The sequence below is a fragment of the Hemitrygon akajei genome, chromosome 19 (genome assembly GCF_048418815.1).
Source record: "Hemitrygon akajei chromosome 19, sHemAka1.3, whole genome shotgun sequence".
NCBI lineage: Eukaryota > Metazoa > Chordata > Chondrichthyes > Myliobatiformes > Dasyatidae > Hemitrygon > Hemitrygon akajei.
In genome coordinates this window covers 50,953,199-50,979,570 of record NC_133142.1, presented here as the reverse complement: position 1 = coordinate 50,979,570, position 26,372 = coordinate 50,953,199, and the positions used below count along the sequence as shown (strand labels likewise).

The window sequence follows — 26,372 nt, the reverse complement described above, 5'->3', positions numbered from 1 at the left end:
TCATCCCAGACTGCAAAGCAGTACCAGATGGAGACCAATGGCCTGGCCAGGGAAGACCAGGTAACAGAAGTGTTTTGAGACACAAGAGACTGCAAATGCTGGAACCTGGAGCAACAATCAAGATGCTGGAGGATAAACGCATGAGATTTTGCAGATGAAAGTCCCTTTCTCACTTCTCCGATTTCAGCCACGTGCATCCAAACAGCACACAGGCCACATTTGGTAACCTTCACCCAATCAGGACAAAGTGGCACACAATATCAGCGCTAGGCTCTACCCAGATGGGACAAAGCCATCTTGGAATCATTCCAAACCTTTGCACAAGCCACTGAGGTGAACATGAGCCATTCTACTCGAGTGCAAGGTAGGGCTGTATGTTCTTGGTGTCAAGGAACAGAGTAGCTGCACAGGTACGGTCTCCCTTTAAAGCAGCGTAAATCACCAGCAATTTCCCCCTAATCATGAGAGATTGATATTCATGTGTTGGAGACAGGGAATAATTCATATGTGCTTCACATTTACCCTCCTTTTCTTCCAGATCCTTTGACTAGCCATTTAGGAAATTTTATGCATAAGGATAAGTGCCATGCTTTTTGCCATATTTGTGTCATACACCCACCTGAACCATAATGAGATTCTATTAAACAAGTTGTAGAGCATGGACATGACATTTGTAATGTGAAGCTCCAAGTACAGTACTGGATATGAATTTGAGGAGAGAATATAGAACATAGAACACTTCAGCACAGTAGGCCCTTTGGCTCATGGTGCTGTGCTGATGTTTTAATCTAACCCTTCCCTCCTATGTAAGCCTCAATTTCTCAATCATCCATGAGCTATCTAAGAGTTTCTTAAGTGCCCCTAATATATCTGCCTCTACCACCGCCCCGGTAGAGCATTTCATTCACCTACCACTCGCTGTGCAAAAAAAAACCTGTGACACCCCCCACAATACTTTCCTCCAATCATATTAAAATTATGCCCCCTTGGTATTAGCCATTTCCGCCCTGGGTAAGAGTCTGTGGTTATCCATTCAATGTATGCCTCTTATCATTTTATACACCTCTATCAAGTCACCGCTCATCCTTCTTCGCTCGAGAGAGAAAAGCCCTAGCTCTCTCAACCTACCCTCATTAGACATGCTCTCTAATACAGGCTCTTGGTCAGTCTCCTCTGCACCCTCTCTAAAAATTCCACATCCTTCCTATAATGAGGTGCTAATGAGCGTGTTCTAATGCTGTAATGAGTGCTTTCAATTCCCAAAGAAACTCCAGTCAGAACTATTTGTGAAGCAAGGTTTGTTTAATCATGAATAGGGTCTCTGGTACAAACCAAAACACAAAGGCACCTCACATTTTCCTTTTATTTCACTGCTCTCTCCCTGCACTAAAATTTACATCTGGCTTTAGCCACTTTATTCACCCTTTTTCCCAAATACCTTTCTCATAATTGAAGTTCTCATGATTGGTCCAGCCCACTGCAAGCTTACTCCAGGAAACTCCTCAGAATGTTCACCACATTAGGCCCCTAGTTTTAGCATACGACAGAAGCTCGGCTGTGCATCAGTCTGGTGTTTCTATTGACCCTATCTTATTGTAGCAGAACACTTCTGGAAATTACATACCATGAGATCGACATTTGCTGCCATATTTCAGGTTCATACTTAGCTTGTTCTGAGTTTTGTACCCACTTTTCACTTGTAGATTTGCCAAAAGAGCTTCCCCTAACAGTCTGGAGACCAAATGATCATTATGTGTTTTTTTCACTCACAGCCCTTTTCAGATCGGTGGCACAGCAGTGGAAACTGCGAGCAGTTTCAAACTCGTGGGAGTGCACATCTCAGACAACTTCTCATGGTCTCAGAACGTATCCTCTGCAGTCAGAAAAGCTTACCAAAGCCTCTACTTGCTGGGGAGGCCGTAGAGAGCCAGTCTATGCACACCGATACTCACGACCTTCTACAGATGTGCAGTGGAGAGCATCCACTGCATCACTGCCTGGTACAGAAACTGTACAGGAAGGTCCTCCAATGGAGAGCCAAAACTGCCTAATGCATCATTGGCACTAGCTTATGTGCCATCAAAAGGTGCAGGGAAAAGACCAGCAATATCCTGAAGGATTCCATCCACCCTGCTCATGGACTGTTTGTCGCGTTCCTACCAATGAAGAGGTTATGCAGCATCCAATCAGGACCACAGGACTCAAGCCTTCCCTCAAGCCGTCAGGTTGATCAACACCTCAGTCCATTAACCCACCCTACCAACACTACATATACATCACCCAGCAACACTTTATATACATAAATCTGTCTATGTGTATAACAGTTAATTACACATTGTGTTTTATAGTGGCTTTTATATTTATATTTACTGTGTTTTTTTAAAATTCTGTTTCTGTTCGTTTTTTAATGCTTAATATGTTTTTAAGCTGCATCAGATCTGGAGTAACAATCATTTCATTCTCCTTTATACTTGCGTACCAAAACAATCTTGAATTTTCAGCCTCTCCTGGTTCTGGATGGGAAGGGATGACTCAGGACTTGGATGAATCATTTCCAATGTTGATCTCCCCATCAGATGGTTGCCCATTCCTTACCTGTGCGAGTAAATGGTGATCAATCTCTAACTCCAGGTGGCTAGTTGGGGGAGGTGAGCACGAGCCTACAAGGAGTTTCTGGGATCTGTAACAACTTAAAACAAAATTCCTGCAAGACCCCTATCAAAACTTTCAGTCCTTTCCCAATCCAGGAGTGGCATTGTAATTTGTGAGGAATTCCCATCTTGCTAGCCGCTAGACGAAATGTGGACCCAGAAAGTGATTAACTTCAGGTCACAACAACACCAAATTGATGAATGCATTCGAAATAAATACAGAGAAATCTGCATGACAAATATGACAAAGAAACTTCCTAGTAAAAGTTAAAAGTCATAGCATATTTTTATCAGCTAATTCTTGTTTCATGCCGCTAACTAAAAGACAACCAGAAGTTGGTAAGGTGTAGACAGTAATGGACATCAATGATATCTAGAGCTTTAGTCACGTTTGTGCCAGCCTATCTATATGACGCTGGCATTTCAGCTGGTTACAAAATTTCCTCCATCCAACAAATGGCAACTAATTACGTGGACCACTTCTTTCCGTGTTGGCCTCCTGAAGTGGACTTTGACCTCTCTAAAGTGAGACTGTAACATTGCCTCCACCCTCAGTAGCTATTTAGTTCAAGCTAGTTGGAGGACAAATAATGGTCCTGTGTTATCTCTGTCCTCAGAGAACTGCTGGTTGTAATAATGGCACACCAAATGAAACTAATGGTTATAAGGGTCAGTTCTATCAGTGCATTAAAGGGAATTTGAGAGGAATTAGAACTTATCACTAGCATAGCATCTTGTGAAATGGGTCAGGAAATAAGCTAGAAAGGGAAAGTTCCAGGGAACAGTCTTCACATTGCCCGGTCGAGATCTCCTCTGTCTATTGCTCCCCCTGCTGCAGCTGGAGAGAGATGCTCCTCTGACTGCTTGAGCTCTTGAGACTGACGGCAAAGGTGGAGGAATTGCTCTTCTTGCTGCAGGTCAGCTCCCCGCTGGGCTGCTCGACGCGGTTAGGCCTCCTGGGACAGCAGAGGAAGTGCTGGACCAGGTCGTGGAACAGCCGCCCGGTGAAGAACATGTAGATCCAGGGGTTGCAGCAGCTGTTGAGGCTCGCCAGCAGCATCGTGATGACGAAGGCTATGTCTAGGGGAAGATCAAAGCAAACAACTGGATGACTCCTTTAACCAAGCATTCATCACTTCATCAGTCAGAATACTGAGTCCAGGATTTGGGACATCACGTTACAAGACTTTGGGCAATATTACACTTGGAGCATTATGCGCATTTCTGGTTGCCTTGCTGTAGGAAGGATGTCATGAAACTGGAGAGGGTGCAGAGATTTACGGAGATGTTACTGGGACTGGAGGGCTTGGGTTCCGAGAAAAGACTTGTTAGACTGAGGCTTTTTTTCCTCTCAAGCATAGGAGGCTGAGCTTATTGAAGTTTACAAATTCATGAGGAGCCCAGATAAGGTTAATAGCCACAGTCTTTTCCCCAGGGTAGGGAAGTCCAAATCTGGAGGGCATTGAGTTTAAAGTGAGAGGAGAACTAATTAAAAGAGACTTTGGAGGCAACTATTTCACACAAGAGTGTGTTAAGGAATGAGACATAAAACCATAAAACATAGGAGCAGAATTAGGCCATTTGGCCCATTGAGTTTGCTCCACCATTCCATCATGGCTAATTTATTATCCTGCTCAAATCCATTCTTCTGCCTTCTCTTGGTAACCTCTGATACCCTGACTAATCAAGAACCTATCAAGCTCTGCTTTAAATATACCCAATGACTTGGCCTCCACAGCCATCGCAGCAATAAATTCCACAGATTCACCACACTCTGGCTAAAGAAATTCCCCCTCATCTCTGTTCTAAAGGAATGTTCTTCTATTCTGAGGCTGTGCCCTCTGGTCCTAGGCTCTCCCACTACAGGATACACCCTTCTCTCATCCACTCTATCTAGGCCTTTCAATATTCAATGGGTTTCAAAGAGACCCCCCTCATTCTTCTAAACTCCAGAGAGTATAGGTTTAGAGCTAACAAATGCTCCTCATATGTTAACCCTATCATTCCTGGGATAATTCTTGTGAACCTTCTCTGGACCTTTTCCAATGCCAGCAAATTCTTTCTTAGATAAGGGGCCCAAAACTGCTCACAATACTCCAAGTGTGGTCTGACCAAAGCCTTATAAAGCCTCAGTGTAATGTGCTTGCTTTTATATTCTAGTCCTTGCAAAATGAATGCCAATATTAATTATTTGCTGCTCTACCTGCCGGATGGAGAGGTAGAAGCGAGTACAATTATGACATTTAAAGAGCATTTGGACAGGTACATAGGTAGGAAGACTTTAGAGTGATCTGGGCCAAAATCAGGCAAATGGGATTGACTCATGAGCCAACTTGTTCAGCATGGAGAGTTGGGCCCAATGCCCTGATCCCGTGGTGCATAACTTTATTGCTCCATTCATGCTCATAATATCTCAGTTTGGTGTGTTCTAGTTTGAAAATCACCTCTTTCAAATTATAAGTTTTGTTTAAAAATCCTTCCACAACCTTGTTCCCAAGTATAATTTCATTTAACATTCACTGGGCCAACATTGGTTGCTCTCGCATTGAGTGGCGTTCTAGGTGACCTCAGAGGTATTTAAGAATACAACTATTCTCAGATTTCTAAACTCCCAAGGCCTTGAAACTCCCCAAAATTCCAGCCTTTCACTCAGTGTAGGTTCCTGTTGTATAAACTGAAGAGGGAGGAAAGCATTGTTCATGGTCAGATCACCTGACCCCTCCTGAAGAGAGCAGTTTGTGGAAGTCGGTCATTTTCTTTGGCAGTTTAACGGGAGCACGACTGCGTAAGTGGGTGTAAGTCAGACCGTGAGGCAGTGGGAGTATTTAAAGAGAGCAGTTAGACGGAGCGGGTGATGGAGTAGAGGGGGACAGAGTAGGAAGGCTTTGTCTTGAGAGGCTTCAGCGAGCAGAGGCTGAGGACGAGCTTCACTCCAAGTGAGGTAAGGCCAGGTAAGTTCCTTTAAAAGAAGAACGTTTCAAAAGTTGAGGCAACGTATTGGGTAGGACATGACAGCTGAGATCGGCCCCGTGGTTTGTTCATCCTGCAGCATGTGGGAAATCAGGGATACTTCCAGTGTCCCTGACGACTATGTGTGTAGGAAGTGTGTCCAGCTGCAGCTTCTGGCAGACCGCATTGAGCAGCTGGAGCTGTGATTGGATTCATACTGGAGCATCTGCGATGCTGAGAAAGTTGTGAATAGCACGTTCAGTGAGTTGGCCACACCGCAGGTAAAGGCTACACAGGCAGAAAGGGAAGGGGTGGCCACCAGACAGCGTAGCTGTAAGCAGGAGTCCCCTGAGGTCATCTCCCTCCTAAACAGATATACTGTTTTGGATACTGTTGGGGGAGATGTCTCATCAGGGGAAGGCAGCAGCAGCTGAGTTCATTGCACCATGGGTGGCCGTGTGACGCAGGAGGGAAGGAAGAGGAGTGGGAGAGTTATAGTGATAGGGGATTCGATTGTAAGGGGAATAGATAGGTGTTTCTGCGGCCGCAAACGAGACTCCAGGATGGTATGTTGCCTCCCTGGTGCAAGGGTCAAGGATGTCTCTGAGCGGCTGCAGGACATTCTGGAGTGGGAGCGTGAACAGTCAGTGGTCGTGGTGCACATAGGTACCAACGATATAGGTAAAAAATGGGATGAGGTCCTACAAGGTGAATTTAGGGAGTTAGGAGATAAACTAAAAAGTAGGACCACAAAGGTAATAATCTCTGGATTACTACCAGTGCCACGTGCTAGTCAGAGTAGAAATAGGAGGATATTTCAGATGAATATGTGGCTTGAAAAATGGTGCAAGGGGGAGGGATTCAAATTTCTGGGGCATTGGAACCAGTTCTGGGGGAGGTGGGACCGGTATAAACAGGACGGTCTGCACCTGGGCTGGACTGGAACAATTGTCCTAGGGGGAGCATTTGCTACTGCTCTTCAGGAGGCTTTAAACTAATGTGGCAGGGGGATGGGAACAAGTGCAGAGAGACAGAGGGATGTAAAATGAGGGTAGAAGCAAAAAGTAGTAAGGTGAAAAGTAAAAGTGGCAGGCAGGCAAATCCAGGGCAAAAAGCAAAAAGAGCCACTTTTCAACATAATTGTATAAGGGCTAAGAGTGTTGTAAAAACAAGCCTGAAGGCTTTGTGTGTCAATGCGAGGAGCATTCGTAACAAGGTGGATGAATTGAATGAGCAGATAGTTATTAATGAATATGATATAGTTGGGATCACAGAGTCATGGCTCCAGGGTGACCAAGGATGGGAGCTCAACATCCAGGGATATTCAATAGTCAGGAGGGATAGACCGGAAAGAAAAGGAGGTGGGGTAGCATTGCTGGTTAGAGAGGAGATTAACGCAACAGAAAGGAAAGCCATTAGCCTGGAGGATGTGGAATCGATATGAGTAGAGCTGCATAACACTAAGGGGCAGAAAACGCTGGTGGGAGTTGTGTACAGGCCACCTAGCAGTAGTAGTGAGGTTGGGGATGACATTAAACAGGAAATTAGAAATGCGTGCAATAAAGGAACAGTAGTTATAATGGGTGACTTCAATCTACATATAGATTGGGTGAACCAAATTGGTAAGGGTGCTGAGGAAGAGGATTTCTTGGAATGTATGTGGGATGGTTTTCTGAACCAACATGTCGAGTAACCAACTAGAGAGCAGGCCATTCTAGATTGGGAGTTGAGCGATGAGGAAGGGTTAGTTAGCAATCTTGTTGTGCGAGGCCCCTTGGGTAAGAGTGACCATAATATGGTGGAATTCTTCATTAAGATGGAGAGTGACAAAGGTTCTGAACTTAAAGAAAGGTAACTTTGAAGGTATGAGACGTGAATTAGCTAAGATAGACGGCAAATGATACTTAAAGAGTTGATGGTGGATATGCAATGGCAAGCATTTAAAGATCGCATGGATGAACTACAACAATTGTTCATCCCAGTTTGGCAAAAGAATAAACCAGGGAAGGTAGTACACCAGTGGCTGACAAGGGAAATTAGGGATAGTATCATGTCCAAAGAAGAAACATACAAATTAGCCAGAAAAGTGGCACACCTGAGGACTGGGAGAAATTCAGAGTCCAGCAGAGGAGGACAAAGGGCTTAATTAGGAAAGGGAAAAAAGATTATGAGAGAAAGCTGGCAGGGAACATAAAAACTGACTGTAAAAGCTTTTATAGATATGTGAAAAGAAAAAGATTGGTTAAGACAAATGTAGGTCCCTTACAGTCAGAAACAGGTGAATTGATCATGGGGAACAAGGACATGGCAGACCAATTGAATAACTACTTTGGTTCTGTCTTCACTAAGGAGGACATAAATAATCTTCCGGAAATAGTAGGGGAACGAGGGTCTAGTGAGATGGAGGAACTGAGGGAAATACATGTTAGTAGGGAAGTGGTGTTAGGTAAATTAAAGGGATTAAAGGCTGATAAATCCCTAGGGCCAGATGGTCTGCATCCCAGAGTGCTTAAGGAAGTAGCCCAAGAAATAGTGGATGCATTAGTTATAATTTTTCAAAACTCCTTAGATTCTGGATTAGTTTCTGAGGATTGGAGGGTGGCTAATGTAACCCCACTTTTTAAAAAGGAGGGAGAGAGAAACTGGGGAATTATAGACCGGTTAGTCTGACATCGGTGGTGGGGAAAATGCTAGAGTCGGTTATCAAAGATGTGATAACAGCTCATTTGGAAAGCGGTGAAATCATCAGACAAAGTCAGCATGGATTTGTGAAAGGAAAATCATGTCTGACGAATCTTACAGAATTTTTTGAAGATGTAACTAGTAGAGTGGATGGGGGAGAGCCAGTGGATGTGGTATATTTAGATTTTCAAAAGGCTTTTGACAAGGTCCACACAGGAGATTAGTGTGCAAACTTAAAGCACATGGTATTGGGGGTATGGTATTGATGTGGATAGAGAATTGGTTGGCAGACAGGAAGCAAAGAGTGGGAGTAAACGGGACCTTTACAGAATGGCAGGCAGTGACTAGTGGGGTACCGCAAAGCTCAGTGCTGGGACCCCAGTTGTTTACAATATATATTAATGATTTAGAGGAGGGAATTAAATGCAGCATCTCCAAGTTTGTGGATGACACGAAGCTGGGCGGTGGTGTTAGCTGTGAGGAGGATGCTGAAGAGGATGCAGGGTGACTTGGATAGGTTAGGTGAGTGGGCAAATTCATGGCAGATGCAATTTAATGTGGATAAACGTGAGGTTATCCACTTTGGTTGCAAGAACAGGAAAACAGATTATTATCTGAATGGTGGCCGATTAGGAAAAGGGGAGGTGCAACCAGACCTGGGTGTCATTGTACACCAGTCATTGAAGGTGGGCATGCAGGTACAGCAGGAGGTGAAAAAGGCAAATGGTATGTTGGCATTCATAGCAAAAGGATTTGAGTACAGGAGCAGGGAGGTTCTACTGCAGTTGTACAAGGCCTTGGTGAGACCACACCTAGAGTATTGTGTGCAGTTTTGGTCCCCTAATCTGAGGAAAGACATTCTTGCCATAGAGGGAGTACAAAGAAGGTTCACCAGATTGATTCCTGGGATGGCAGGACTTTCATATGAAGAAAGACTGGATCGACTAGGCTTATACTCACTGGAATTTAGAAGATTGAGGGGGGATCTTATTGAAACGTATAAAATTCTAAAGGGATTGGACAGGCTAGATGCAGGAAGATTGTTTCCGATGTTGGGGAAGTCCAGAACAAAGGGTCACAGTCTAAGGATAAAGGGGAAGCCTTTTAGGACCGAGATGAGGAAAAACTTCTTTACACAGAGAGTGGTGAATCTGTGGAATTCTCTGCCACAGGAAACAGTTGAGGTTGGTTCAATGGCTATATTTAAGAGGAAGTTAGATATGGCCCTTGTGGCTAAAGGGATCAGGGGTTATGGAGAGAAAGCAGGTACAGGGTTCAGAGTTCGATGATCAACCATGATCATACTGAATGGCGGTGCAGGCTTGAAGGGCCGAATAGCCTACTCCTGCACCTATTTTCTATGTTTCTATGAACATTATAGATACCATGGTAATGTTAGACACTGACTGGATTGTTACCCAACTGGCTAAAGATCAAAAACACAAGGGGTTCTGCAGGTGCTGGAGATCCAGAATAACACACACAAGATGCTGGAGGAACATAGCTGGTTAGGTAGTATCTATGGAAAAGAATAAAGATCTGATGTTTCAGGCCAAGGATTTTATCAGTTCTAAAGTGAGGTCTTGGCCTGAAATATTGGCTATTTTGCCTTTCCATAGATGCTTCCTGGCCAAAATTTAATTCAATTCATCTGCTCATTACATTTTTTGTTGTTTATGGGACCCAATGTAATGAAAAATGTTTAAAAATTTTGTTATGTATTCTTTCCTTGTACAGCTCAAGCTACTTGCATACGCATCAGCCAACAAAGGAGACTCTTCACACATATTCAATCAAAAGAAAACACTATTAGAACAATCACAAGTGCAAATTAGAGAGCAAAACAGATGTCTACAGTAGTAGCAGTACAGGAATCAAAATAATACTAAATCGACTAAGCAAGCTGATCTCTGCGATATTGGAGGGAGTCACAGATCTGACAAATCTACTTGGAGCCAGTTTTTTCTCTCTCTCTCCCTCTCTAACTTGACACTCGCTGACTCTCTCAGCATACTGTTCCCTCTCTCAGCACCAGTCATGATCTAGCCTAAGATAAAACGCTCTCTAAACCCCACCCCCCGCCCTGCACAATGTGTTTTATACCCTTCAAAACCCCTTGCACCAGTACTTTTCCCACTTGGTGATACCAGCTGCACCCACCATGTCTCAGCTCAGACAAACACGTCTTTCACTATATTCCACCATTATGGCTGCATTCTTATCCTCCATGACTCTCTCAGAATGTTGCTGTGGACTGGTTCTCTTGTACTTTCTCAGAACCACTTTCTCCCACTCCAAGCTAACACCATTTTGTCTTGCAGACTTCCATTTTAGCATTTACCAAGAAGGAAGCTCATTTAACTCTTCCCTTACATCCAAAACACTAATTGATTCTGACGTTACAGAATTCCAAATGGGCCACATTAGCCCTAGTATTAATCCATAAGGATGTGAATTAAATTCTCAGCTGTACTTAGGAGGCCCAATCCATTCATTGCGCAATCAATCGGCCGGACACTCCCCATACTCTCGCAATCGAACCAAAACAGTTCAGTAGTGATATGCAGATTGACTGGGTGAGATGGGAAGAGAGTTGTTAAGAATGGGATTTGTTTTCGACTCGTAAACCAAGGACTTCCATTTTAATATCAGCCATCTCGTGCCTTCATAGCACTCCTTCTCTCTGAATTCACCCTGGGCCAGTAGCTGGATAGTAAAGAGTGACTCCTGAACAGACACTGGTCCGGTGGAAAGTAATACAGGCCATCACCTAGAGCAGCCTTGAAGTGTGGTCAGCAAGGAAAGTCTCATGGTTTCCTGAGCGACAGATATTTGCCTGGGAGTTGGTTGATTATAGGGTGGGTAGTTCCTTCAGGTAATACTCCATAATCAACAGTGGTCAATGGTGGAAGTTCTGGTGTTACCTGGAGGGAAGCCAATGTTGATTTAAGTGGAGCTGTTAGTATTTGAGGGGTCTGATGTTCGTTGGTCTGTGGGAGGGGGGATATTCCACATTCATCAGAAGAGAAACATTGGTGATCAGGGGATCCCAAGGTGTTCAGTCTGATGGTGGCTGGTCCTTTGGTGGTCAGGCCGCTCATTCAGTGGTCAGGATTAGTTATGGAAGTGGCCAGAGTGGTGGCTGGTGAAGACATTAAAGGTGGCCAGCACTACCAGTTTGAGAATATCTGGTAATGGTTGGTTGGAGAGGCCTGATGTGGATGTGTTGAATGGTGGATGAGTGGAGATCTAATATCAGCCCTTGGGGACCTCATGGGGTTTGGTAGGAGATGGGGTCTGATAGCATTTATTGGGAGAGGTTAGTCTAATGGTGGGAATCAGGATAACCTGATGAGGAACCTGTTGAGGATCAGTGGTTGGAGTGTGAACTCAGGAGGTGGCAGTGAATGGCGGGGTATGGGGAAGGAAGTTATTTAATGGTTTATTATTGTCACATGGAACATGGAACAGAGACCACTACAGCACGGTACAGGCCCTTTGGCCCATGATGTGCCGACCTTTTAACCTACTCCAAGATTAATCTAACCCTTCTCTCCTATCAAGCCCTCCATTTTTCTATCATCCATATGCCTATCTATGAGTTTCTTAAATGCCCCTAATGTTTCTGCCTCTATGACAGACAGACAGACAGATAGACATACTTTATTAATCCCGGGGGAAACTGGGTTTCGTTACAGTCGCACCAACCAAGAATAGTGAAGAAATATAGCAATATAAAACCATAAATAATTAAATAATACAAAGTAAATTATGCCAAGTGGAAATTAGCCAGGACCAGCCGATTGACTCAGGGTGTCTGACATTCCGAGGGAGGAGTTGTAAAGTTTGATGGCCACAGGCAGGAATGACTTCCTATGACACTTAATGTTGCAACTCGGTGGAATGAGTCTCTGGCTGAAGGTACTCCTGTGCCTAACCAGTACATTATGGAGTGGATGGGAGTCATTGTCCAAGATGGCATGCAACTTGGACAGCATCCTCTTTTCAGACACCACCGTCAGAGAGTCCAGTTCCACCCCCACAACATCACTGGCCTTACGATGAGTTTGTTGATTCTGTTGGTGTCTGCTACCCTCAGCCTGCTGCCCCAGCACACAACAGCAAACATGATAGCACTGGCCACCACAGACTTGTAGAACATCTAGAACATCTTCGGCAGATGTTAAAGGACTTCAGTCCCCTCAGGAAATAGAGACGGCTCTGCCCCTTCTTGTAGACAGACTCAGTGTTCTTTGACCAGTCCAGTTTATTGTCAATTCATATCCCCAGGTATTTGTAATCCCCCACCATGTCCACACTGACCCCTTGGATGGAAACAGGGGTCACCGGTGCCTTAGCCCTCCTCAAGTCCACCACCAGATCCTTAGTCTTTTTCACATGAAGCTGCAGATGATTCTGCTCACACCATGTGACAAAGTTTCCCACCGTAGCCCTGTACTCAGCCTCATCTCCCTTGCTGATGCATCCAACTATGGCAGAGTCATCAGAAAACTTCTGAAGATGGCAAGACTCTGTGCAGTGGTTGAAGTCCGAGGTGTAGACGGTGAAGAGAAAGGGAGACAGGACAGTCCCCTGTGGAGCCCCAGTGCTGCTGACCACTCTGTCTGACACACAGTGTTGCAAGCGCACGTACTGTGGTTTGCCAGTCAGGTAATCAATAATCCATGACACCAGGGAAGCATCCACCTGCATCACTGTCAGTTTCTCACCCAGCAGAGCAGGGCGTTGAATGTACTGGAGAAGTCAAAAAACATGACCCTCACAGTGCTCGCTGGCTTGTCCAGGTGGGCGTAGACACGGTTCAGCAGGTAGATGATGGCATCCTCAACTCCTAGTCGGGGCTGATAGGCGAACTGGAGGGGGTCTAAGTGTGTCCTAACCATAGGCCGGAGCTGCTCTAGAACAAGTCTCTCCAGGGTCTTCATGATGTGGGAGGTCAATGCCACCGGTCTGTAGTCATTGGAGACACTGGGGCGCGGCGTCTTCGGTACAGGGACGAGGCAGGACGTCTTCCACAGCACAGGAACCCTATGGAGACTCAGGCTCAGGTTGATGACATGGTGAAGTACTCCACATAGCTGGGGGGCACAGGCTTTGAGCACCCTGGGGCTGACACCATCCGGGCCTGCAGCCTTGCTTGGGTGGAGACGTTTCAGCTGTCTTCTCACCTGTTCAACTGTGAAGCCCACAGTGGTGGTTTTAGGTGGGGGAGGGTTGTAGTCATGAGAACAGGGTGGGGGGCTATGAGGAGGGGGTTAGGAGGGGAGAGTGGAGTATGTGTTGGTTGAGGGTTGACAACAGATGAATCATGTGGGGGATGGGCAGGGGCCACAGTGTCAAATCTGTTGAAGAACAGGTTAAGTTCCTTGGCCCTGTCCACACTGCCTTCAGCTCCTCTGTTGCTGGTTTGTCGGAACCCAGTGATGGTCCTCATCCCACTCCAGACCTCTCTCATGTTGTTCTGCTGGAGTTTCCACTCGCTTTCTCCTGTCTTTAGCCTCCGTGATCTTGGCTTTCAGGTCCCTCTGTATTATCCTCAGCTCTTCCCTATTTCCATCTCTAAACGCCCTCTTTTTAGCATTCAGGATGTCCTTAATGTCCTTTGTTACCCATGGCTTGTTATTTGAATAACAAAGGACAGTTCTTGCCGGAACATTGCAGTCCACACAGAAGTTGATATAACCAGTGATGCACTCTGTGAGCCCATCAACGTCCTCTCCATGTGGCTCACAGAGGGCCTGCCAGTCTGTCGCCTCAAAACAACCCTGGAGTGCCTCATAAGCCTCCCCCAACCATTTCCTCACTGACCTCGAGGTTGCAGGTTTACTCTTCACCAGAGGCACGTAGCAGGGTTTGAGATGCACCAGGTTGTGATCTGACCTTCCCAGTGGGGTGAGGGGAGAGAAGCTGTAAGCATCCTTAATGTTAGCAAACATCGAGTCCAGGATCCTCTCCCCTCTGGTTGTACAGTGCACATACCTCTGGCAGTGTGTTCCGTGTACTCACCACTCTCTGCGTAAAAAAAGTACCTCTGACATCTCCCCTACACTTCCCTCTAATCATTCAACCATAAATGAATACCCATAAGTGCCTACAAATGAAATAACAGTACTCTAGGGCCAAGGTACAAAACACAGTACCAACAGTCATATACAGTACAAGACACACATAGCACATATAAGACAGCAGTAAAATACAGTCACACAAAAAAATATATATAGTCCCAGTTCCCAAGTCCATGAACATTGCAGCAGTCTGCATTCGAACACAATACATTTTGTCTTCTGCCGAGCGAACACTGGAGAGCAGCAGCACTGTATGCACCAGCATGTACGTCATGCCACACTGCCCCTTTCACGCTGGTGGGGCGCACCAACTCTGATGCCTCTCTCCTGGGAGACTACAAATAGGCGGGAACATGTCTTGAGGCCTCGTCCTCACTACGACTGAGGCCACGTAGCTTCCCCTCCATCTACCCCCACCGTTCGCCAATAAACCAGTGAATTGGACTTGCAGCATCCCACATTAACAATGTGCAGCGGGGTCTTGTGATCACAAGAAAAGCGACTAGGACAATCACTCGCTCTTAGGCTGCACACTTCCTTCATGCATACACCCCGACGCCTCTCAGACACAGGCGGCAGCACGATCTGCACCGGTTCCTTCAGTTTCTCTGTCAATGAGCAACTTGCTGATGGGCTATATCTGCAGTCCTTTAAGTTTTTAATGTCCAGCAGGGTCTTGCGATCATAAAAATATGTTTAAAAAGAACAATTACACCTTAGGTTAGCTCCCTGCTTTCTTATCAGGAGTCATTTTTGCTCTGGGAAAAGTCTCTAGGTATCCACTCAATCTATGCTTCTTATCATCTCGTACTCCTCTATCAAGTCACCTCACATAAACTGATTAGAAAGGCTGGCTCTGTTATAGAAGTCAAACTGGACACACTGGAGGCTGTGGTAGAACAAAGGAGCATACAGAAAATCCTGGCAATTCTGGACAATGTTTCCCACCTTGGCTGAACAGAGAAGCACTTTTAGCAATAAACTAAGACAACTGCGCTGCTCCAAAGAGTGTCATATGAGGTCATTCTTACCCTTGGCCATTATAATGTCAACTTATGGTTGGTGAAATGATGACCCCCCCCTCCTGTTAGACTGTTTGAGGTAACTTATTTTAACATTCTTTCTTACTTCTCTTCTAATACTTGTATATCTGTGCACAGGTAATGCACTGTAATTTCCTTTGGGATCAATAAAGTATCGAATAAAGTATCCTTCACTTCAAAGAGAAAAGCCCAAGCTCACTCAACCTAACCTCATAAGACAAATAGCATCCTAATAACTCTCCTCTGCTCCCTCTCTAAGGCTTCCACATCTGTCCTGTAATGAGGCAACCTGAACTGAACACAATATTCCAAGTGTGGTCATGTATCTGGATAACAGTGAAAAACATTTGTCTGCATGCCTTCCAGGCAGACCCTTCCAAATATAAATACACTAAGAGAGAGCAAAAGGACAAAATGCATGGTACAATGCGCCAGTTACAGCAAAAGTGCAGTGAAGGTAGACATTAAGGAGCAAGGCCATGTCAAGGCAGACTGACAGATCATGAGTTCACCTATATTGTACAAGAGACGTTGAAGTCCTCCCATCTCCTGCAGCTCAAGACATATTCAGTTCTCTAAAGGGACCTACTCTCTCTCTGGCCACACTTTTAATAGACCTATAGAATCTCTTAAGATTTTCCTTAACTCTACCTGCCAGATCCATCTCATGCCCTCTCTTTGCCCTTCTGCTTTCACTCTTGAGTATTGTTAATACTTTTTAATCATCATGAGATTAACTCATCCCCAATCTCCTAAACCTGATGCATGCTCCCTTCTTTTTCTTTTCAATGTCTTTCATCAGAAAGGCTCTCTCAACTTCTCAACTTGCCATGTTTACCCTTTACCCCAACAGGAAACTGCTACTCTTGAACGCTTTGACATCACACACTGCAGCTGCTTCTGAGCGTCCAACCAGAGGTGTTATCTTCTGTAAAACTGATTTTTACTATTGCAACACCCTGCAGGACATTGAGAACGTGGAGTGCTGCATGCCAGAGGGTTGCTTGTTGGCAGAGCGGCTGGGTTTGCTGTGTGCATCAGACAGACATGGAAGGAGTCGGTGAGCAAAGGAGGTGCACTCTCTAACAGCGGGTGATTGTCTCACTCACTTTTCTTGTGACCTCATTGTTGCTGTGGAATGCTGCAAATCCAATCCATTGATCTATTGGTGGACCAAGGGGGAGCTGTGTGGCTTCAGTCTTGGCAAGGACGAGATCCAAACTGGTGTCATTGCTGCCCCACCATGGTCCGCTTGGCAGAAGACAAGTCACATTGGGTTCAGCTGCAGACTGCTGCAGCATCCATGGACTCAGGGCCTTGGACTAAATATGTTTTGTGTGACGATATTTTACTGATAACTTACATGTGCTTTTATGTACCTTGTGCTGTGTGTGACTGTCGGTACTGTGGCCCTGGAGTAACGCTGTTTTGTTTGGCTGTTTTCGTGGGTACTCATGAATGGTTGAATGATAATGAAACTGGAATTGAATTGGGTTGAGTTAAAAGCCTCACACTTGCCATTCATTCCTTTGCCTTCAAACAGACTCACCCAATAGACCTTTGTTAGATCCTGCTTAATTCCCCAAAAATTAGTTGAGGCGTTTTAGAATATTAAAGGATTTTGTATGGCAGGGAAATGAAAATACGAGGGGTGATTGACAAGTTTGTGGCCTAAGGTAGAAGGAGTCAGAAAGTTTGAAGTTAATAACTAATCAGTTAATAACTCATCGGGGTGATTGATAAGTTCGTGGCCTAAGGTGATGAGTTATAAACTTCAAACTTTCTGCATAATCACTCAAAGAGTTGAACTGCATGTGCATGTAACGAGAGCTGTATAACTCATCTTCTTCTACCTTAAGCCACAAACTTATCAGTCACCCATGCTGTGGACACTTTCTGAAGGTCCAAGGTCTGTATGCTCCACGACCGCTGGACTAAGTGTGTAAATGTAGGAGGGGACTATGTTGAAAAATAAATGTGCTAGGTTTTCTAAAATTGACTCCTTCTACCTTAGGCCACAAACTTATCAATCACCCCTCGTATTCATTTAGGTGCAAAAGTCCAGAACAATGAGCCTGAATTAAAGCTTGGTGATTAAATGTTGAGCACACAAAGACTTTTTAACAAAAAAAGTACTGAAAATTTGGAAATCTCTTCCCAAAAAGCTACTGAGTCTTATTATCAATTGAAGACTTCAGAACTCAGTCTGGCAGACTTTCAGAGACAGGGATATATTAGTCAGTTGAAGTCAGGCATGTCTTGACTTGTGGAACATTGCACAAGGATGAACTAAACACCATTGTTCCTATGCCCTATCCCCACTGAAAAAACTGGGAGGAATTTGCCTTCAGTGCTGTATAAAAGTCACATCAGACTGTTTCGCACCAGTAGCAGTCACCTCTCTCCAATCACCTAATTGATTTGCCAAAGTGCATACTCAGAGGCTCAGGGTAACATCTGGAGCCCGCATTCCGGGTCTTGATCCGGTCCGTGGACTCCGGACTCTGGGTCTTGTAGCCATCCCTCCTTTCACCCTTGAGCCCAATTAGTCACACCTATGGATCACCTGATGCCCATCGGCTGGCGGTGTATATAAGGGGCTCTAAGACTGAGTGGAGCTGAGGGTTGTCCTGCCTATCTTGTTCCATTGGTTGCCCTGGCTTGGAGTTCCCCTTGTTAAAGGTGATTTCTTTGAGTAAGTCTGGCAGTCACCCTGGACCTAGTTCCCTTCCTATCCCTTGCCTCTGTTGGACAAGCCTGGCTAGACTGCTGTTGCCTGGTGGGGGACTTCTGCCCCTTTCCATCCCTTGCTGCTGATGGGTTGTGCCCTGCAACCTACCCAGGTGCCCTGTGACCTGCTCAGTCCCCTGTGTCCCTGCCTGGGAGGTCCAGGCCCTGCCTGGGAGGTCTGGGCCCTGCCCAGGAGTTGTGCGGCCTGCCCAGAGGTCTCTGCCCCTACCTATCCCTTGCTGCTGATGGGTTGTGTCCTGCTACCTACCCAGGTGCCCTGTGACCTGCTCAGGCCCCGTGTTCCTGCCTGGGAGGTCCGTGCCCTGCCCAGGAGTAATGCGGCCCACTCAGTGAACTCCAGGATCCTGTCTTGCCTGAACTCTAAGACTCTCCCGGAACCCCAGAATTACCTCGGACATCACATCCCTCACGCACACCATGGTCAACACATCTTGTCTATCGTTTAGTTGTTCCTGTCCTGCCCCTAGTACTTCAGTGCCTGCATCCTGTTATTGTGTCCAGCCTCATATCCCCTTATGACATGTCTAGGATGACAGCACAATGTCTTGGGATGAGGTGGTCAGCCAATTAGGACTGAGGTGACTTTACTCAGAGTAGCAAGTCATTGGAATTCCTTGTACAGATGGGTGCAGGTGTTCGGTCCCTGTCTGTATTCTGGCCTGTTTTATAGACTTTGGGCTGTATAGTTTTATCTGGATCTTAATGTCTGACGAAATGGCTTCTGTCAACCATGTGGTCTACTCCAACTTTTATGTACCATGTTCTAAGGTGCAGAGCTGAGTCAAGCTCACTCTGCATTCCTTCTTCCAGCCTTTCAGACAACCTCAAATCCCCGCAATTTGACTTTTGATGAAACAGGTCTATGGTGGACACCACCTCCCTGGCCCCATGTTCATCTCTGAAGCATCTGGACAGTAAAGATACCTATGTCAGGCTAATGTTTATTGACCTCAACTCACCTTCAATACCCTAATTCTGAACAAACTCATCACCGACTCTGGACTATGAGAGTCAACGCCTCCCTCTGCAACTGGATCCTTGACTTCCTGCCCAGCGGGCCGCAATCAGTAAAGACAGGCAGCAACATCTCCGTCATGTGGATCCAAAACACTGACGCTCCACAAGGTTGCATCCTCAGCTCCCTGAACACTCACATGACTGTGTGGCCAGATTCTGCTCCAACCCCATCTACAAGTTTATGGATGATACCAACTCAATGGGCTGCATCTCAAATAACGTTGAGTTGGCGTACAGGAAGGGGATAGAGCTTAGCGTCCTGCTGTCATGACAACAATCTTTCCCTCAGTGTCAGCTGCTCATTAATTTCAGGAAGGGGAGGGATGAGCGCTTTAAAGTCCTAATGGAGAACCTCACCAATAGCCTGTCCTGATCCACCCTCATAGACACCATGGCCAAGAGAGTTCACCAGCTCCTCTACTTCCCTGTCGACTTGAGAGTCCTCATGCAGGATTGTTTGAAGGTTGAGGTGGTGGCAGGAAAGGCAAATGCGATGTCAGAATTTATTTTGAGAGAAGTAGACTATAAAAGCAAGGATTTAACGCTGAGGCTTTTTAAGGCATCGATCAGACCACACTTAGCATATAATGAGCAGTTTTGGCCTCTTATCTAAGAAATTATCTAAAAAAGCATTGGAGAGGGTTCAGAGGAGAATTATCTTGGGAATGAAAGGTTAACATGTGAGGTGTGTTTGATGACTCTGGGCCGGAACTTGCTCGAGTTTAAAGGAATGAGGGGAATCTCATTGAAATCTATGAAATATTGAAAGGCCTAGATAGAGTGGGTGTGGAGAGGATGTTTCCTACACTGGGGGTAGACTGCAGCAGAGGACACAACCTCAGAATAGAAGGCTGTCCCTTTAGAACAGACATTAGGAGGAATTCCTTTAGCCAGAGGGTGGCGAATCTGTGGAATTTGTTGCCACAGGCAGCTACAGAGCTATGTCATTGGGTACATTTAAAGTGGAAGTTGATGGTTTCTTGATTAGTACGAATCTCGAAGGTTACAGGGAGAAAACAAGAGAATAGGGTTGAGTGGGATAAAAATCAGATAAGATGAAATGGTGAAGCTGCCTCAATGTGCCAAATGGCCCAATTCTGATCCTATGTCTTACGATCTTAACAATTTTTATCAAATGCACCTCAGAAAGCATCCTATCTGGATACATAAGGCTTGGTATGACAACTGCTCAGTAAAACAGTCAGCATAATCAAAAACCCTAACCAGCCCGGACATTCTCCCTTCTCCCCTCTTCCACTGTACAAAGGTCTAAAAGCAGATACCACCAGGCTTAAGGATAGCTTCCACCCGTTATAAGACTATTAAATAGTTTCCTAGTGTGATAAGTTGGACTCCTGACCTCATAATCTGCGTCATTATGATCTTGAACTTTATTGTTTATCCACACTGCAATTCCTCTGTACCTTTTACTCTTCATTCTGCATGATTATTGTTTTACCTTGTTCTCCCTCAATGCACTGTGTAATGATCTGATCTGTATGAACAAGCTTTTCACTGTATCACAGTATATTTGACAATAATAAGCTAATTCTAATTCAATTTCCAATTCCAACTCCATGGATGCACACTTAAGACACTGAAGGCAGGTATCTCCCTGTGATCCTTCTGGATTTGACATGCCAACTGTTAGGAGACAACCTAGTCCTCCGGTGTTTGTCCACAGCAGAAAGATCACGGATGGGATGATGCCATGGATACATCACTGTCAATCTCACTTTCTCCACTCTTTGATCTCTGACAACATGTTAACGGATGGGGACAGACATCATTGAGTTGACGCTTAATTGAAGTCTACAAACTAATTCAAAACCTGATAGTGTTGAACAATAACTCATTATTTCCCACTGATATAAGAAAACAACATTTTAGTTTTAAATTGATCTCTGGGGACTAAAGCTAGAGGCACTTTTCAAACTAAGATCAGGTAGAGGGAAACCTGGAACTCTCCACCTCTGGTGTTTGTACAGCAGTTTTCCACATCAAATTGATAATCTTTTGTTGGCTATGACTATCTCGAAACGAGAGAGGGAGCAGCTTGATGGATCTGTCATCCACATCTGCCATCCAAAATCCATTTGATCCACTCCTGGAGCTCCCACTCACCGTCTGTTTATATTAAACTTCTGAACTTGGTTAGCAACTGAATTCCTGGATAGTTTGTCTAGTAACACCATTAACTTGACTGATGATTTTCCTCCTCAATCCTTTACCCAGCAGCAATTTATCCCAGTTCAGTTGAAAGATCATTGGCTCATGACATTAGTTTTGTTTCATTCCTACTAGAGTATCACCACTTTTTTTCTAACCTTATTTTCCAATTTCCAGCATCCACAACATTTTGCTTTCGGTGTTAATATGATCCAATGAGGGAATTGTTCTTTTGCACAGTACTTTTGATGATCTATACCACATGAAATGCAACTTGACATCACACCAGAGACTGAAACTTCCTGACTAAGTTGGAACAGGCTCTGGCACATGAATCAGGTTGGATCGCAATCACTGAATTCAGAGCAGTGCAGATAAGCTGGTTGTACTTTACAGGACTGCCGGCAGAGGGCAGCAAAGCACACCTGTAATTGCATCGATTCAGTGGACAGCACTCGATCAGAAAGTTTTTGAGCTTAGACCTCACCCCAGTACACAAGCAGGTAATCCAGTTTAGCATTTCACTACCGAATTTAGAAACGGGAAGTTAAAACCAATTTGCTGTTAATTCTTCTCGATAAATACTAATGCTAACAATTATAAACACAAGACAATCCGCACATGTGGGATATCCACAGTAACACACAAAATGCTGGAGGAATTCAGCAGGTCAGGAAAGGAATAAAGAAAGGAGTAATGTTTTGGGCTGAGACCCTTCATCAGAATGGAAGAATAGGGGGAGGGGGAGGAGTGCAAGGTAGAAGGGGAAAGGTGAAACAAGGGGAATAAAGCATAAAGCTGGGAGGTGATAGGTGGAAAAGTAGACTGAAGAAGGAGGAATCCAATAGGAGACCAGAGTGGGAGAAAGTGAAAGGGTTGGGAAATACCAAAAGGAGGTGATGGGTAGATGAGGAGAAGGGGTAAGAGGAAAGCCAGAATGGGGAATGGAAAAATAGAGAAAGGGGAGAGAAATGACCGGAAGTTAGAGAAGTTGATGTTCATGCCTTCAGGTTAGAGGATACCCAAACATAACATGAGGTGTTGGACCTCCAACCTGAGAGAGGTCTCATCGTGTCAGTGGAAGTAATTAAAAGCATATTGTTTGAAATTGCAAGCTGCAAGTACTGGAATTTCTACTGGTTTATTATTGTGTCATGTACTGAGTGTACTGAGTATTTTGAGTACCATCCAGACAGATCATTTGTGCGTTGAGGTAGTAATCTGAGAAATGGAATGCAAATTAAAGTGCTACAGTCACAGGGAAAGTGCAGTGCAGCTGGACAGGTATAATACGACAGTCACAGTGAAGTAGACTGGGTGCTCAACAAGTTCATATCTTAGCAAATGAGAAGTCTGTTCGATAGTCTGATAGCAGCCGGATAAAAGCTATCCTTCACTCTGGCGGTGCATGGCATCAAGATTACTGGTGGTGGTTGAGGTGTCTGTTTTGAGCTGCTTTGGAGTGGGAGCTTTGTCACAGACACTGGGGAAGGATGGCAGGATTTTGCCTCTGAATGTGACACAGTGCTTCCTCAGAACTCCAGGGAACAATATCCCACTGTTACCAGACTCTTGAACAGATTTCTTGTATGATAAAATGGACCACTGGCCCCAGAGTCCATTTTGTTATGTTCTTGCACTTTATTGTTGACCTGCTCTGCACTCGTTTGGCAACCTTTACACTTTACTCTACATTGTTATTGTTTTGCCTTGTTCTACCTCAAAGCATTGAGTAATGAATTGATCTGTGTGAAAAGTATCAAAGGCAAGCTTTTCACTGAATCTTAAACCATAAGACATAGGAGCAGAATTAGTCCATTTGGCTCATCAAATTCGCTCCATCATTCAGTCATGCCTGATCCTTTATTCCCCTCCTCAGCCCCACTCCCCAGCCTTCTCCCTGTAACCACTGATAGAATGACAGAGGGCTATGTGCTGGGAAATTCTGCGCAATTTCGAGAGTAGTTTACATGGTCGGCACAGCATTGTGGGATGAAGGGCCTGTAATGGGCTATAAATTTCTAAGTTTATGTTCTATAATGCTGTGTTCAATCAAGAACCTATCAAACTCTGCCTTAAATACACTCAACGGCCTGGCTCGAGACAAACACAACAGGGGAAAAGGCCCTTCAGCCCATCGAGTCTGTGCTGATCATCAAATCATCATTTACATTAATTCCTCTTTGTTTATTCTCCCCAGATTCCCAGATTCTACCACTCACCTACACACTAGGGCCAATTTACTTTGGACAATTAACCTACCAGCTCTCACGTTTTTGGGTGTGTGTGTGTGTGTGTGTGTAAGTAATCAGAACATGTGGAGGAAACCTCTGTGATCACAGACAGAATGTGCAAAAGCATCACAGAGGCGACCCAAGGTTGGGACTGAGCCTGTGAGGAACTAGCTCCATCCAGGTTTTTTTTACAAGGTTTATGAGTGTACTGGAGGATGAGATCAGAGCAAATGCTTCAAATGGAGAGCTGAAATGGTGATGGAGGAGAGAGAAAATGCCTCTGTCTAGGCTGGAGATTACTGCCATTCTATTGTTTGGGAACAGATAATCCGTATTTCCTTACAACACAGCCTGTTCAGTCTATACTGGTTTATAGAGTGTGACACCATATCCCCTCTAATTTTACCTGTTATTTATTCCCCTCCAGTTTGATGCCTATAACAGAGCCAGCCTTTCTAACCAGTTCATGGAGCCTATTGGCATCACCCGTGTTGATGACATTGCCCCAGCACACCACCGCACAGAAGATTGTACTTCTATTCTAACCCACAGACTTTATTTTTTGAGAAACTTATTCATTATTTGAGAAACTTTATTCTTTGATGGGTGTCAGTGACCTGAACGGGTACAAAGGAATTTAAAACAACACAATCTAAGAAATGGAATAGAGACAAGGTCTGCACAGGATATTCCCAAAAGAAACAGGAAACTAACAAAAATACCTTTAAAAAGTTACTAAAATGAAATCAAAAACCGGATACAAAAATAAATCAAATCAATCATCTGGATCTTAGTAGATTTTATCACTCTATTTTCACTTAAATTCTCCAGCAAATTAAATTTAACTTACCTCCGTGGAATTTAAAGCTGTTGCCAAGTGTCAGACCAAGACAGGACAAACATTGTGTGATTTTGGTGTATCTGAAGTACACATAAACCCTTCCTCTTTCCTCCTTCTTTCTTGCTTCTCCATCCCTCCACATTCCGTCTCCATTTCTAGATTTTCCACTCCACACCCCCCCCTTGTCTTTTTTCTCCCTCTCCTTTCATTATGTCTCCCTCTCTCTCCCTGTCCTAAGGTTTGCTAGGCCAACATACTCTGGAATTGCTTTGGGTCTTTATTGTGTACCCAGTGTTGTTTTTTTGGGGGGGGAGGTACTGAAATAATTAGGTGCAAGTGTATCTCAGTACCTTTATAACAACTCTTTACCATGGTATAGCCTAAGCAATGACAACTGGTGTGAGCAGCAGCCTTTAATGCAGGGTTCTGAACCTGGAGTCCATGGATCCCTCAATTAATGGTTGGGGTCTATGGCATTAAAAAAAGGTCGGGAAACCCCTACTTTAAAGAGTGACTGACACACAATTACATTTTATAATACCTCTTGTTAAGCTGCAGGATAAATACAAGAATGGGGGGGGGGGGAGTCTCATTGAAACCTTTTGAATATTGAAACTCCTAGGTACAGTGGACGTGATGTTTCCTATAGTGGGGGAGTCTAGGTCCAGAGGGCACACCCTCAGAATAGAAAGATATCCCTTTGGAACAGAGAAGAGGAGGAATTTCTTTAGCCAGAGGGTGGTGAATCTGCGGAATTCATTGCCATAGATGGTTGTGGAGGCCAAGTCACTGGCTATACTTAAAGTGGAGGTTGATAGGTTCTTCATTAGTAAGAGTGTCAAAGGTTACAGGAAGAAGGCAGAAGAATGGAGTTGAGAGGGATAATAAATCAGCCGTGATGGAATGGTGGAACAGACTCGATGGGATGAATGGTCTAATTCTGCTCCTATGTCTTATGGTATTAAAAATCAAAACCTTTAATCAAAGCTGGCTTGGTTCGGGAAGACTGCAACATTTTACCCACATAACCTTACCTGCAGTATGTTTTCTTCCGACTACCAATACGGCCTAAGATCTAAAATCTTGTGATAATCCATTAAATTGCAGGACTCTTTGGGACTTTGCTAAGTAAATAACCTCAAGATTTGGGGGAGTAGGTTTAGGATGGAGATGAGGGGGAACTGCTTTTCCCAGAGGGTGGTGAATCCGTGGAATTCTCTGCCCAGTGAAGCAGTGGAGGCTACATCAGTAAATATATTTATGACGAAGTTGGACAGAATTTTGCATCTAGGGGAATTAAGGGTTATGGGGAAAAGGCAGGTAGGTGGAGTGGAGTCCATGGCCAAATCAGCCATTATCTGATTGAACTGCGGAGAGGCTCCTATTTCTTATATTCTTAAATGAAAATATAAAAAATACTGCAGATGCTGGAAATCTGAAAACAAAATATGCTGGAAGCATGCAGCAGTCAACAGCCTGAACTTTCTGAGTCAGGCTTTGGTGTGCACCTCAAGTTTAAGCCCTGCATCTTCGATTTACTCCCAGTTCCTCACATGATAATTTAATTTCTCAACACATTTGCCAATAAGATGAATGAATAGAGCATCATCTCATGGGAGCTCACTTACCAGATGTCTTTCCTAATTATTACAGCACAATCGGGGGACCTTTTCCTGCTCTTCTTCCTCTGTTTAGCAACCAGATCTGGCTGAACTGCACGACCATTAACTCCTTTGACCTATACTCCTCTTGTGGCAGCATAATCCAGTGTCTTATTAACTTCGTTGGTTGCACTTGCTTAACATTAATTAAAGTTATTTCAACGTTCTTTTGGTATGTTTTCCATCTGTTCCTACACGGAGCACTTTACACTTTGACATCATTTGGGAAGCAGGCAGGGGAATGGGATTAAGGGAGCTAATAGATCAGCTGTGATGGAATGGTGGAGC

The 26,372-nt window shown here is 44.6% G+C and overlaps 1 protein-coding gene across 1 annotated transcript in view; it reads right to left on the bottom strand.

Moving 5' to 3' along the window:
* Positions 1 to 2,922: 2,922 nt before the first annotated feature.
* The window catches only part of oxtra (oxytocin receptor a), a 38,056-nt gene continuing 14,606 nt past the window's right edge, over positions 2,923 to 26,372 (bottom strand). Inside the window, exon 3 of the mRNA XM_073072488.1 lies at positions 2,923 to 3,731. Within this exon, the coding sequence (XP_072928589.1) occupies positions 3,469 to 3,731 (263 nt within the window). The 3' untranslated portion in view covers positions 2,923 to 3,468. The remainder of the gene's footprint in view (positions 3,732 to 26,372) is intronic.